Here is a 14,836-nt window from a genome sequence, read left to right as displayed (position 1 = left end):
CCTGTAATAATGCACTTTTAAAATGCTGAAATCTGCTGAGCTGCAGAGTTACCGTTTTATATACAGGTCAGCTGACAGGTACATACGGAAAACAACGACCCTGAGGTCTAATGTGACACACACAGCATGAACATAGGATTATTAACTTCTTTTATGTTGTGTTTTATCACGTTATACGCAGATGCTGTGCAATAATTTCACATTGCTGTGGAATGCTGTCAGTAATTATACAGTGTCGTACTGTGTGAATAACGATGCCCTAAGTGTGGTTATGGATTATTATTTGAACTTTTAACACCACCGAAGATTTCGATATGGGTAAAGCGTACATACCGGCATGTGAATTAGCTTGATAAGATCAACCGATGACATTACACGAAAAGACGAATTAATCATAATAATAACAAAACTGTTTCATTTCTAAGTACTAAACTGGCAAAGGAGATGATAAATAAACCAGATAATGTTAGATTACATGTACAAACAAATTGACAAGTTATGTTTGCGATTGTTAATATCTGTATTTTGGGAATTTGCGGAATAACTGATATGTTTATTGCATTAGTTGTTATAATACAATGTCTTACTGTGTGAATAATGATGTCCTAACTGTCGTTATGGATTATTATTTGAACTTTTAACACCACCAAGGATTTCGATCTGGGCAAAGCGTACATACCGGCATGTTTATCAGTTTGGAAATATCAACCGATGACAATACATGAAAAGACGAATTAATAAGAAAATGGCTGTAATGATTATTTATTATTTTTTATTTATTTAATGATCATTGTTTCATTTTTAAGTACCACTATCATAACTTATATTTAGTACAATGGGTGTAAAGTACTCAGGTGAGAAATGAAAAAATTATGGAATCCATGAATGGTCGTAAAATATTGCCGTTGTCATTGTCGATATAGATATTTAGGAATACTGACCTCGGACCTATTCTGTTATTAAACATACCATTCTTGATGTTGTAATATAACATATCTTATGTTATTCGGCAGTAACCTAGCGTTTTCCTTGTAATGATGTTCTGCTATTTTGTTAAAATGATTACAGTGTTTTGACTTAGATGCATATTGAGCTGTGTGCAAGTATTAGTTGGTTTGTTTATTAATTTGTGGTCGGAGATGCTGTATCCCGTAGTGGGCCGACGCCGATTGTAGCAACGTGTGGGACCGTGGCGTTGCTGGTGACTTTTCGTGACTTTGTGACTCAGTGTGACGAAGCAGAGACTTTAAATACTGAATATTTGGTGTGGAACGGAATGAGAGTGAGTATGATTTGTGTTTAATGTAAATAAATGGTTAATTGTTTGTAGATGTATTGTTTTTCATTTCCCTCTAACTCATCTAACTACTCGACGCTCGTCCTACGTAACAATAATTATTAGATGACTTCAACAATTTGATATGCCATGCGCCAGGGTTGCGGCATATCAACTTATTTAATGAGTTTTACTAAGGAATTAGAAGTTTTCTGGAGGTTCAAATTGATACTGATTTGGTACATTTTTCCACAAAAATAAGTTATTTCCTTTTAACTGATCAAAATTAGAAAAGAGTTTTCTTTTCATAGATTTAATATCTGTGGAAATTGAAGGAAACAATACTTATTCTGTTACATACCTCTATTGCCAAGTTCGGAAAAAAATGTTTGTTTTTCACTCAGGAGACCTTAAACCTACGAGCATGCGGACGCAAAACAGAAAAAAACCCACAACTATGGCCTTAACAAAAAATAAGCTTTCCATTTTGTTCCCATAATATAACTACACGAGTAGCGAAATCAGGTTTGAATTGGACGTTTCCGTCTATCGAGACAATCGTGAGACGTACTAACTGTATAACGACGTTATTACATGTAAACTGTGTATGTGAATCTTTATGATATTCATAATACGGCTGAAAGGGCCAGATATACTATGATAAAGTATCTTTAAGACAGTTGGTACCAACCACAAAAAAGTCAACAAAATTGTTTGCTTATAACAGTTAATTGAAAGCTAAGGCAACTTGGAGTAGTTTGTTTAAATAATTAACGTCCTTTTAACACCCAGGGTCATGTAAGGACGGTCTCCCATGTGTGTGGTGTGTCTGTGGTGTAAGTATGGTTTGGGAGACTGCGGTATATTTGAATGACATTCGAGCATAACTAGCAAATGACCGACCTGATTGAAATAAATTTCGATTCTTTCTAATTTGTACACACGAACTGTATTTTAATAATATTATAAAGTTCTTCACACGAGATTTGTTGGTTTGATTAATTAACGTGGTCCTATTAACAGAAATAGTCATATAAGGAAGACCTCCGTTGAGCTCAAACAAACAAATAAAACTGATAATTGAGGACAGTGTTTTGTTATTTGTGAATGACTGTATGTGTTAAGAGGTTGCGGTATGTATCTGTGTCGTCTTGTAATGAAATATTCCAGTATATCTATTCGATAGTTTACCGAGCAATTCGGACATGGCGAGTTGTGCAAATATAGCAACAATGAACTCAGTGAGTTCCTTCACCGGTACTCCAGTTGTATCTTCTTTCTCCGACGAGGAAAAGAAATCTAGACGATTCGAGACTGACTGATTTCCAATAAATATTCATTTGAAGTCTTAACGCGAAAAGTCCCTTTTGTTAAGTATGTCTTCTTCAAAGATCCACATATAGGGGAACGTGTTAACTTTATGGCAATGTCACATTGCATTGCGTAATATAGAGACCGCAGAACCAAATGAATCCATAGACGACAATGTAAACGTTTACCACTGACCAGCTTAATGTTTTTTTCCGGTCATTCATCTCTAATTTAAAAGATAGGTAATCTCACATAATTGTGAATAAAAATTGTTAAAGTACTATCTTGCAAAAAGTTTAACCGTTTTTTGAATTACGCTTTAAAAGTTTTTATGAAATGGCATTCTTGATTATACCTGTCAGAAACAGACTTAAAAATAAAAATAAAATATGTTTACACATTTTACATCTACACTAAATGACCAACTCGCACATAAATATTTGGAATAATGAATTCTGAATACACAATCAGCAGGCTCCAAAACATTCACCTCTATGAGATATTATGCCCTGAAAGGGATCTTCAGAAATGTGTTCAGTGGTCACAATAAGATATGTAAATACGAACCTCAGTGTAACACTTTCTGCACCCAATCTTCAAACTAGGCTGTTGAATCAGGGTCCTGGGTTGCAGAACTTCAATCTGACTAAAACACAGATCAGTTTAACCACTGTCCTCAAACGTAGAGATAATACATTTAAGGATTTTTTTTATTTTAATCAGAATGACAGGGCTTTGACCACTCACCTTTCATTTTGCATTTAATGACATTTTATTAGATGCGTGAGGAAAAATCCTTCCATTACATGCACTAGTTCAATTGAGATACAATGCAACAAACATGTATTTTAAACTGCTCCTGCTTAGCGCTCAGCAAAAAGGGAGTGGGACGACTGGTTTGCCCGTTGTCAGTATAATATTATTCAGTGGGATATGCGGTAGGCCTCTATAAGGAGACCCAACACGAATATACCGCAGCCAATCTATATAAACATTGTATACAGGATATGCCGTCCTTAAATGATCCTAGTTGATAATAGGACGTTAGTAAAATAAATATGTAAGCTAAACATTATTAGTCCAAGTGTTATGTTTTCATCATGCTTCGTTTTCATCATGATTCGTCCGTCGTCGTGCGCTGCGCGTTAACTTTTCACATTTGTGAAATCTTCTCCAGTTTTACAAGTGCAATTTAGCTGAAACTTGCCTGAAATATTCCTGACATGGTCCGGACAATGTGTTGTTATTTTTCAGGTCGATCCGAAATCCAAAATGGCCACCACAGCCGCTATTTTGAAAACAAATTTTAAACTTCTCAAATTTTACCGGTGCAATATTGCTGAAACTTGCCTGAAATGACCCAGACATGGTCCAGACAAAGGGTTGTTACATACCTGATTGATCCCAAATCGAAGATGGCTGCCATGACACCATATGTAATTAATTTCCTATACGGCTATTGCCAATGTAGTCAGATGACCGTAAGGCCCTTGGGCTTCTTGTTTCTGGATGTCATAGTACCTGAGGTACTGTAAGCAATACTCCAGGACACATTTTGAGATTTCTACGGAACATTATATGTTGCACCATAGTTTAAAGTATCGGCATTGATTATCCGGCTATGATATATTAAAATCTCGACAATTTGTTTATTTATTTATATTAACGTCCTATTAACAGCAAGGATCATGTAAGGACGGCCTTACATGTATGCAGTGTGTTGTGTGTATGAAGTGTTTGGTGCGTGTTTTGAGAGACTCGACAAAAATACTTTTTTTCCTCTGAAATATGGGAATCGCGAGGAAGGAAGAAAGAGTTATAGACCTTTGCCTAGCACATATAGATATATGTCTTTATATAAAAACTAAACACCTACGGTATAAACATGGCCGAGTTCATTTTGTAGTAGTCAAGTAAAGGGTATGTTCAAAATTTCTATTACACCAACTTAGACAATGATATATACATTTTTTTAAAATTTGATTTTACCATGCTGTCCAGTCAATACTTGGTTAATCGTGTTAACTTACTGTCTGACCCAGCTTCACAAAAGACGCAGAGAGCCGTATCAGAATAGTATAGAATTTCAGTACAACACTTGACTATAAAATTCATGTTTCACTTATTAATGATCCGTGACGAACACAATGGGTAACTATCAGCACACAAAGCCAAACAAAAGGCCTTCATGAAATTATGTTAAAAGTTAACCTGAAGGTTATCTTGTATGCCCTTGAATGTCCTTTGTCGATTTTCTTTCATTTCGATTTATCATTCAAAACCAAAAACACATCTTCTAATGTATTAGTTAAAATTAAATTGTAAAAACATTTATAATGCATTGAGCTTTTTAGGAAGTACTATGGTCGACTTATAAAGATGAATTGATATTCTACCGTTCGCCACCCGCCTTTATGTCAGTTTTAAAATCCTAATCTAAATATATCGAGTAATGACTGAAGTTAGGTGAGCTTTTTGTGATACTCCCAACTAAGACTCGGAACGAAGTTATTCCTTGTATTGATGTTGATATGTTAAAGTGAACAGTCGGGCAAGGATGGCTAAAGTCGGTAAAAATGGTGTGAATGTATCCAGTATAATTTCTTATGAAATGGAAAAATAAAATCTCTCGTCAAAATCTGTCTGCGTACGAAGAAATTAATTTAAAGAATGGGAATTCTAAAACGTCCTCCCGGCTCACTATGTCCGTGGTTACATTTCCACGCAGCCTCGTTTTCAATGCTTTCAACTTTTCTTTACTTTAATGGTTAGAACTGGGAAACTAAGCAGAACTTGACCGTCGTATTAATATGTGAGAACTTTTGGAAGGCCAATGAACGCATTTAGATTGGTTTTCTTTGCCCTACTATTCACTTTAAGAGCATGGTCTTACCATATAGTAACAAAAAAAAGGTAATATCAATTTTTTCAAAACCGATTTTTGTTGGAATGTAAAAAGTAATATGCAAAATAATGTAAATATCGTTCAAAACGTCTGTCTAAAACACTCTTAGAATATATACTGTATTGGTATTAACGAAATGTCGAGTATACCTATATAAGCATGAGGAATTACTCGCACATCACACACGAAGACACTACATTCACCCTTTAATGACCCAGGATATATGATTAAAATGTACTGTAAATGAGCGAAAATTTTGACATGTCATTTTTCTTCAGTATTCCATTGAAATTCATAAAGTTCGATAATCAAGCAGTGATAATCATTCAAATGGCTTCAGATGTTTTATAACCGTTAGTTAAAGTTGTAGATCTAACATTTATCAAAATAATATTAAATAAAGAAAAAAACTGGCGTAAACTACCCCGTGACGATAATACCCACCATTGCTCTATGGTCTATAACTTTTGCTCTTTTTGTCATAGTGAAAACTTTACCATTTTATATAAATTTGCAGCACTGGAGTATTTTTAATCATAAAAGTAAAAACAAATTAACGAGTACACGTGAAAAATAGGCTCGAAAGATGCCGAACCATTCCAAACTCTTCCGAACATCGTCGCGACAATCTCACGACAGGTAACACGAGAGAAAATGTCAACAAATTTTCATAAATAAAAACATGTGGTCGACCTCAGCAGACTGGATCTACAAAGACAATAATGCTCACACATTGCAATATTTGATACACACAATGTTTTACAGCAATGGGTGAATTGGATGTTTCAAATACTCATTCTGTGGACATATACCAGCATGATTTGCTCATATAAGCTAGAAGCAAAACGTAAACAAACACATGTGCGCTTACGCTAGTTAAAATTGTACCTTGCTCACCACGTGCAGGTCGTGTCGAATGCCAGTCACGTGAAACGATTCTGAATCCGACGACACCAGAATTCACTGAACATGGCGGAGATTGCAGGAGCTTTATTCAAAACCAGGAATATATGATCCCTTGGCTCTCTTACAGGCCGACATAAGTTTTTGGGGAGCTTAATCATCAAGTTATATGTCAATTTTTAAATATAAAATGTTTAAGTGACATATCGGTACAGTGCAATATAACTTTAAAACAGAAATTATATAGTGTAATTTTTTTTTTTTTGTATTTTTTTTTTTTTGTATTTTTTCTTCAGTAATAATTCAAGTGTGAAAATCGTTTAAATATGGCTTCAGATCCCTTATAAGCACAGAAAGTATGTACCGTAAAATTGTTGCCTTTTATGTTTATGTATGTTTAGATGACAACATACCTGCATAAATTACATTACAATGAATAATAACATTAAAATTGTGAAATGAAATTGTAGACCGCCATTTGGCTTCATGGTCTGACCGTATGTACTTATCTCACTTCAATATAGATGTTAACACAATGGGTATTTGAAAATACTGTATTACTAAAAATTTTGGTAATTTTTGGTGATAAATAAGATATTAACAGCTCTTCTTGATTCGTGAGTATTAAAAACAAGGCACATATAACTTAAGCTTATATATATATTTAAAAAAAAATTATCAATCAATTTCAATATAACCACCGCTCTTTCAAAAGATGGATCTTGCAATAGAAAATGACTATTCGTCCTGATTAACCTTCATAGCTAACACCGGTATTATTGAATCGACCTCCTCACTTAAAACATTTTATTAAAATCACACGTACTCTTCATGCTTTTAGTGACTTTTAGTCGACAGACAAGTGTTATGAGGCCTATTGGTAGACTGTTTTTATTAATCATATGGAGATAATACGCCAATGCTTGGTGAATAAATTGTCCGTCTCCTTCAATCACCGTAATTAATTTTATATATTAAATAGCTATATGTACCTTGTAAGCTTCCAAATTATCATTTACTTTGTAAAAATCTCCCTCAAATATGTTGGATCGGAAACGGGACATGATGCAATTTGTAATTTGTTACTTAGGTCAACCAATATCAACTCCTTCGGTAGCATGCTTCACAATAGAATATATAAAAAAGATTAGTTTGTTTGATTAAATTAACATCCTATTTACAACCAAGGTCATGTAATGACAGTCTCCTATGTATGTGGTGTGTGTAGTGGGTGGTGTGTGTTTCGGGAGACTACATGTTGTGTCTTCTTGTATTGTGGAACTCTTGCCCTTTTTATGGTGCTATATCGCTGAAGCATGCCACCGAAGACACCAAGAAACGCACCCCAACCTGTCATATTATACTGATAATGGGTCAGCCACTCGTCTTACTCCCTTTATACGAAACGCTAAGAAGGAGCAAACACTACAAAAAATGTATAGACTATAATGTGTTTTCCTCTAATAAGTGAGCGCTAAACGAAGGCCAAACGTGAGGTGGTTTAAATCATATGATACAATGTATATCATGCCATATCAATGTCACTAGGAAACATCGGGAAATAGTCATATTTCAACACCTCGGACACGGTGACGTCCTTCGATAAAAACGCCAAGGCTCTAATGTGAAACACAAAATGCACGACATGTAAACACTTCAGCAAACGAATGAATGTTATTTAGAAAACAAATTCACCGGTTTATATCTGAATGCGCTCAGTTTTACTCAACATAGCCTTTTAAAAATTCCGATTGAAAAAAAATCAAGCTGCCATGTTAGGATATGTGTAATACATTTGTTTTCTCGACGTTTTGATTGGCTCTCTAAAATTAATTTACCAATCAACGCCGAGAAAACAAAGACAGTATCATATCAAAAATAAAATATAAGGTTTATATGGTGCTACACCGCCCTGGTAAAATACTATATAATAAACAATCAGAGCCAGGATTTATACAAACGGAATTCCCTTCCCCCAAGAATGTTTCTAACCAAATCTGGTTATAATCCATGCAGAACTCTATGACCAGTGTCGATTTACAGAATTTATCTCCCCTATTTGGCCTCACCCCTCCTGCCCTTGGGGATCAGAACCAACAATTATATAAACTGTATCCCCTTTCCTTAAGAATGTTTCTGACCATATTCGGTTTCAATGTATGCAGAAGTCGAACACTAGTAGCGATTTAAATAATCTACCTCTATTTCCCTTATAGGGCCCCAGCCCTCCTGTCCCCGGGGGTTGGAGGTCAGAGCCAAAATTTATACAAACTGTATTCCCCTTCCCCCAAGGATCTTTCTGATCAAAGGTTACAATCCATGCATACCTCTATGACAAGTAGCGATTTAAAAGATTTACCTCTATATCCCCTATTTGGCCAATCCCCTCCTGCCTCCTGGAGGTCAGAGCCAAAATCTATACAAACTCTGTTCCCCTTCCTGAAATAATACCTTTTTTTGAAAAAAAGGTTATTTTCTGGGTGTAAGTATTACGGAAAAAATAAGTTATCAATAAAGGAAAAACACACATACAAACACAAAACATATTTCAATCTGATTAAAATTCAGATCCTTATAATCATTCATTTTGAAAGGGCATCAGACAACATCCAACTAGTACAGGTGTTATAAAGGTCACAAGAACGTGATCCCTTGTTAGATGTTGTCAGGGAGTGACTATATTTAATCTGACAGACCCTTATTATCACTAAATTTGATAAGAGGATCTAACAACATCCCATGAGGGGTCGAGTCTAGGTGACCTTTTAAAATGGCCAATGCAAAATCGTCAAAGAATTTTTCATGAACGTAGTCATCTCGTCCTTTAATGGTAGTTGTATATGTATTCTGGGATGAAATGACGTTTTCAATTGCTGTAATAAGGTGCATCCTAATTCATGACCCCTTACGTGATGTTGTTAAATCCTATATTATTCTGTAACCAGATTGACAAAATTTAGCGTTAATACGCGGAAGCTTATTATCTTTTTATACTGTTGTATTATTTTTCTAAGACATCAACTGTGTTGTGATAAAGGGTAGATTAAAAACAATGTTTGAAGAATATGCCAATGCAATTTGATTGAAATAAAGATCCTTATAACGTCATACACACAACACACCGCATACATGGGACGCCATCCTTATATGACCGTGCCTTTTAATAGGAAGTTAATTAATCGAACTCCGAAGGAGGCCGTCCCTACATGACCCTGTTAATAGGGCGTTAATATTATCAAACGAACTATCCCACAATCCCACTGTTTTTAAACGTAGTAATAATAAGGATATATATTTTAATCATATTGATGCCGATGAAAATAAAACACATAACTACACATATTGTAAATTCGTTTTTGTCTTTCTATATAGCTGTTTTTCACAACCTTTTAAATATAAAAAACAACAAATTGTCAAAGCAATGATTTTATTGTGCCTGTGGACCAAAATTATGGAGTATGACCCTGCTAATGTTTCAACGCAATCTGATTAAACTGCATATCCTTATTCTCAGTCCTTTTCATAGTATAAGGATATGTATATTAATCGGATATTATTAAACTTATTAAACTAAAAATGCAAACTGACACTTCCAGTTAAATGCGCACATTTTTACAGAAGATACATGCTGAAGCCAGTTATGAACTATTTGGAATTCCTTTAAATGTTTAAATTCACCATAAAGAATTTGTGATGGAGCAGTGTACATGAGATAGAACGGCAGAATTAAACTTGGTTCGTGACGTAATTTTATATCCATTTTAAGTGCTGCAATCCCCAACCAAACATCATCTATACCCATGTATGTGATATAAGGAAACACAAATACCATTTTCCTTGCAGTTTCGCGAGTCAACAAGATGGCAGCTCCTGCCAAATATGGCGGTGTTCTGTCAAAAGGATATTGATCAAATGAAAGATACCATTTTGATGTTTTATCCCTATACGGTACACCATTAATGATCACATTCCCTACCATAATGCTATCCGTACTAGAAATGCCCTCATTGTCGATATAACTCAGTAGATTTGGAATATGTAAATAATGATCATCGTCCACGAAAACAAGATGAGTTGCTCTGTCACAGTGTTCAACGGCCCAATTGAAGCCCATAATGATTTTGTAGGTATTGTTTAAGTATGTGTCCAGAAAACTTTCCTGTAAAATGTCACCGTGTAATAATGCTTCCTTATCGATGTCTAACTGCAGGTCAATGTGATATGCAAGCAGAAACACAATTTCAATGTTATCCATCTTTGAAAGCTTCCCCCATGTTCCTCGAATAGCTTGACGCAGATGGTAATTACTTGCACTAGATTTCACTAAAATAAGAAGTGACGTTTTCCGTTCTTCTTTAAAATGACATTTCTGTTTTAAATGTATATATGAGAACGGGTGAGGATTTATAATTTCAATTGCAAGTTGTTCTTGCAGTCCAATTGCTTCGTAATTCGATGTGAAATCCATTTCTAAAGGATACGTGTACTTCGAGTATGGCAGATACGTTTTTGATGTGTCATGTTCATCATACAACAAAACAGCAAATGTTTTAATCAAACAAATCAAGATGAACGCAAGTAGCAATTTTCTTCTTATCACATATGTGTAACGGTGTAGATTCATTTTGGTCGTATGGAAGTTGTTCTTTGTTGAATGACATTGGTCTTTTCCGCTGTCATCGATACGCCTCGATATGGGAGTGTCAACCCTATAATAAAAAAAAGTTTATTAACTTGAGTTTATTAAGTCTTAAAATTGTTAATGATAAGAAAACTAAGGTGGTGTTCAAGCTAATGTTAAAAATCCCATAAAAGCTGCCCACAACCAAATTTTCTTTAAACTTTGCATATCTAAAGTATTCATAGTTTTCCATTTAAAATGACACTGCTTTTTCCTTTTGTGATTTTAAAAAGGCCTACAATGTTTATTTTACGGCCCATCGACAACTAAGGTCATGTAGATTCCAGAGTCTAATATTAGTGAAAATTAATGTATTATATTTAATACACTAATTTTCGCTTATATTAGACTCTGGAATCTTAAACTGGGAATGTATAGCAAAGGATAGCTAACAAAGAAATGCTATGTTGCTACATGCACTCTCTATTTTTAAATCACCGAAAACTTTTTTACCGGATTTTAATTTTGAAACTAATTTACATATAGAGAGAAAATGTCATGAAAATATTTTTAATACAGGGTAAAATTGTGGACACACCATAATTTTATAAGCTAAATATTATGTTAACAAAACGGAGGCATCTGATTGTCATAAATTTACATAATGTCCCAAGTAAGTGAAAATTAGTGTATTGGGACTACGAGGTATGCTGAATAATATGCTATCACTTTCAAAGAGATTGATTGCCGTGGGAACAAAATTGTCGACTATGATTGGTTGCAAACTTAGATATGTTTACATATGACTGAAAATTAATATATATATTGGTTATGTCGTTTGCCGAAGTTTTGAAATACTTAGTTGCCTTGGTAACGAAGTAAAGGCTTCCTGATTGGTAAAAATCGATATTGTAGCCTTTGTGGTGTTGGTATCCAAGTTAGTCTAAACATTGGCTATTTTATTTGAAAATCAAATGTAATTCTGTTTTGCTCTGATCATTTTTAATTCAATTTCAGAGGTTTTTTTATCTACATAATAGGGAAGGATAATCTTAATTTTTATATTTTGAGTTTGAGTGCTGACGGAAATACATTTCTTTCAAATAATTCTTTGATTTCTCATATTAAAAAACCTATTTGTTTCACCCAAGAAGTTAGGTTGTTAGGTTATATTGTACTTTAAAGGAAATTGCAAGAATAATTTTTTTATAGTATATATGTTGTTGAAAAATCAATCTGTAGTCAAAATGATTACTAAATATCATTATAAATGGGTATAAGATAAAGAATGAACAAAATAAATAAAAAGAAATATGTTCAAAAGCTGGACACAAGGGGTCATCTTGCAACAAACCCAAAGTCTTCTTAGAAAGCATCATTTTAGGCCCTTTATGCCTTTAAAAATTATTAAATAGATAAAAAGGACATATAAAGTAGTAATATAACTAGACCTTTAACACTGCAAACTTTAAACAAAATCGGAGCGTGGGCGGATGTTGAAATACAACCTTTAGCAAAAATTCCACAATGATCACACAGACACACTACGAAAAACACTAGTCATCTATCATCAGACTAAGCGTCATATAGAATTATATTTAAGACCAGTCTTAACTTCCCAGCTGATAATCCCCTAACAAAACCAAGTTATTGTTGCCCTTAACCAAATACGCTAGCCCAACTTAAGCCAAGCATTGTCCTTCTTTGGCGGTATCTTTCAGTGAGGTAGCACTATATAAGGACAACAATTTCAACAAAGAGATATAGCACAACACTAACATACAGCAGTCGTGTAGCGACTCTAAACGACTTGAATTATCAATAAATAAACATATTACATGTACATTGAATGAAGGGAAACCTTATATTTATATACTGATGTATGTATAGCATTCAAGAGTTTGGTTGTGATTTCCTTATCACGCCCCCAGGCAAGGTCAGGAAAAATAAAAAATGATATCAATTACGATGTTGTTATGTCTTCGGCGGCATACTTTAGCGAGGCGAGAGTTCCAATATTGCAAGGAGACACAACAGGAATATACCGTAGCCTCTCAAAACACATAAATGGGAGGCCGCCAAACACTGCAATATATTGCTCACAAAGGCGCCCTGTTGACTTTGTAACGATCCCGGTAAATATCACTCAAAAACGTCTGTATTAAAACACTTTAAATAACCCTGACTGTTAACAGGATGACAATGTAATAAACCACACCAAACACAGGTGAGCGTTATGTTGGACATGCATGACTTACCCCTGTAAATGTATTTAGATATTATATTACCCACCGAGTTCAGTGAAGTGTAGCGGAAATAAATGACACTTAATTTACGTTACTATTTATTATGGGTAGCATTGAGAGTATACACATTCAAATAGTTGATCTATCTACGATTATTGCAGCATGCAGTTTTATACATACTTGTTTAAACGGAAATATCTGTCGAACGACTGTTCCATTGATAATGCTACCTCTCTCTTGGTTGGGATTTCGTTGTTAAGTGTGGACCGTTACCAGGAATACTATTTTGATAATTTGTGAAGAAATAAGCTTTCTAGTAGCTGTAATTTAGTTACAGAAGGACCGCTAAAGAATGGTTTGTTTGTTTGTTTAATTAGTTAACATCATAATAACAGCCAGGGTCGTGTAAGACGGCCTCCCATGTGTGTTGTGTGTTGCGTGTATAAAGTGCACGGTGCATGTTTTGGGAGACAGCATATATTCGTGTTGTGTTTTCTTGTATAGTGGAAATCTTGCCCTTTTTATAGTGCTATATCACTGAAGCATGCCGCCAAAGACACCAATCAACACACCCCATCCGGTCACATAATACTGACAACGGGCGAACCAGTCGTCCCACTCCCTTAACGCTGAGCGGCGCTAAGCTTCTCATCGGTCACTACTATTGTGTAACAGTGAATGTCGTGGGATCAACAAAATCACTTCGTTATACAATTATTACAGGTGTCTTATATGAACCTTGACGGAGAATAAAGATCACTACATTATAGCCATGAATTCGTTATAATCGTGTTCATTATAAACATGCATACTGTACATAATCAGAATCGGCTACACGATCATACAATGGGCTTTAGTACAAAGCTTCCACACTAGATATAGTCATATTTCATACACAATGTAATGCTAAACACCTCAATTCTAACTACCTACATACATACTATATTATCTGAATATATTATATTTATAGTTACAAATTAGAAATATCACTCTATCACTGCTCATAGATGTTCCGATGTAGATGTAGATGGAATACAATCCTCCATAATAAAGATACTTATGTTACATAGACAACGTCATGCTTAACACCCCAATCTCAAATACTACAAAATAAATCACTGCACATACTCCGCATCAACATCATTTAGGGTGATCGGATGGTGTAGTGGTTCAGCCACTCGCTTTTCATCTAGCAGGCTGGGGTTCGATCCCCGACACGGACGTGAAAAGGTCGGGGGTCACCTACCCGATCACATTGGTTTTCCTTCGGGCACTCCGGTTTCCTCCCACTCTAGAACCCCTTGCGCGCTTTCATCCGGACCATTGAAAGTGATTTGTATAAGTTATATAACTTGTTTCACAAAATACAACTAACAAATTCAACAACGTTTATATTACTGGTATCAAACAATAACAAAATGAAATTAATTATGCCGTTTAATTTACATCTCGCCATAAATGATAAAAGCTGCGGTCGGATCATCACGATGAAAGAGAATACAAACATGTGTTTAACATACCTTTTTGCATACATAGATTCGTCATTCAGTCAAGCTGTGCCCATCGTGTTAATA

The 14,836-nt window shown here is 34.9% G+C and overlaps 1 protein-coding gene across 1 annotated transcript; it reads right to left on the bottom strand.

The window, feature by feature from the left end:
• Window positions 1–9,960: 9,960 nt before the first annotated feature.
• LOC138310970 (beta-1,3-galactosyltransferase brn-like) lies at window positions 9,961–14,836 on the bottom strand. The gene is made up of 2 exons (XM_069252346.1): window positions 14,783–14,836; window positions 9,961–11,104 (listed from the first exon to the last, which is right to left on the bottom strand). Exons 1-2 carry the CDS (start codon window positions 14,794–14,796, stop codon window positions 9,961–9,963), a joined length of 1,158 nt encoding a protein of 385 aa, XP_069108447.1. The 5' UTR covers window positions 14,797–14,836.

Source organism: Argopecten irradians, chromosome 16, assembly GCF_041381155.1.
Source record: "Argopecten irradians isolate NY chromosome 16, Ai_NY, whole genome shotgun sequence".
NCBI lineage: Eukaryota > Metazoa > Mollusca > Bivalvia > Pectinida > Pectinidae > Argopecten > Argopecten irradians.
This window is presented reverse-complemented; position numbering and strand designations above follow the sequence as displayed.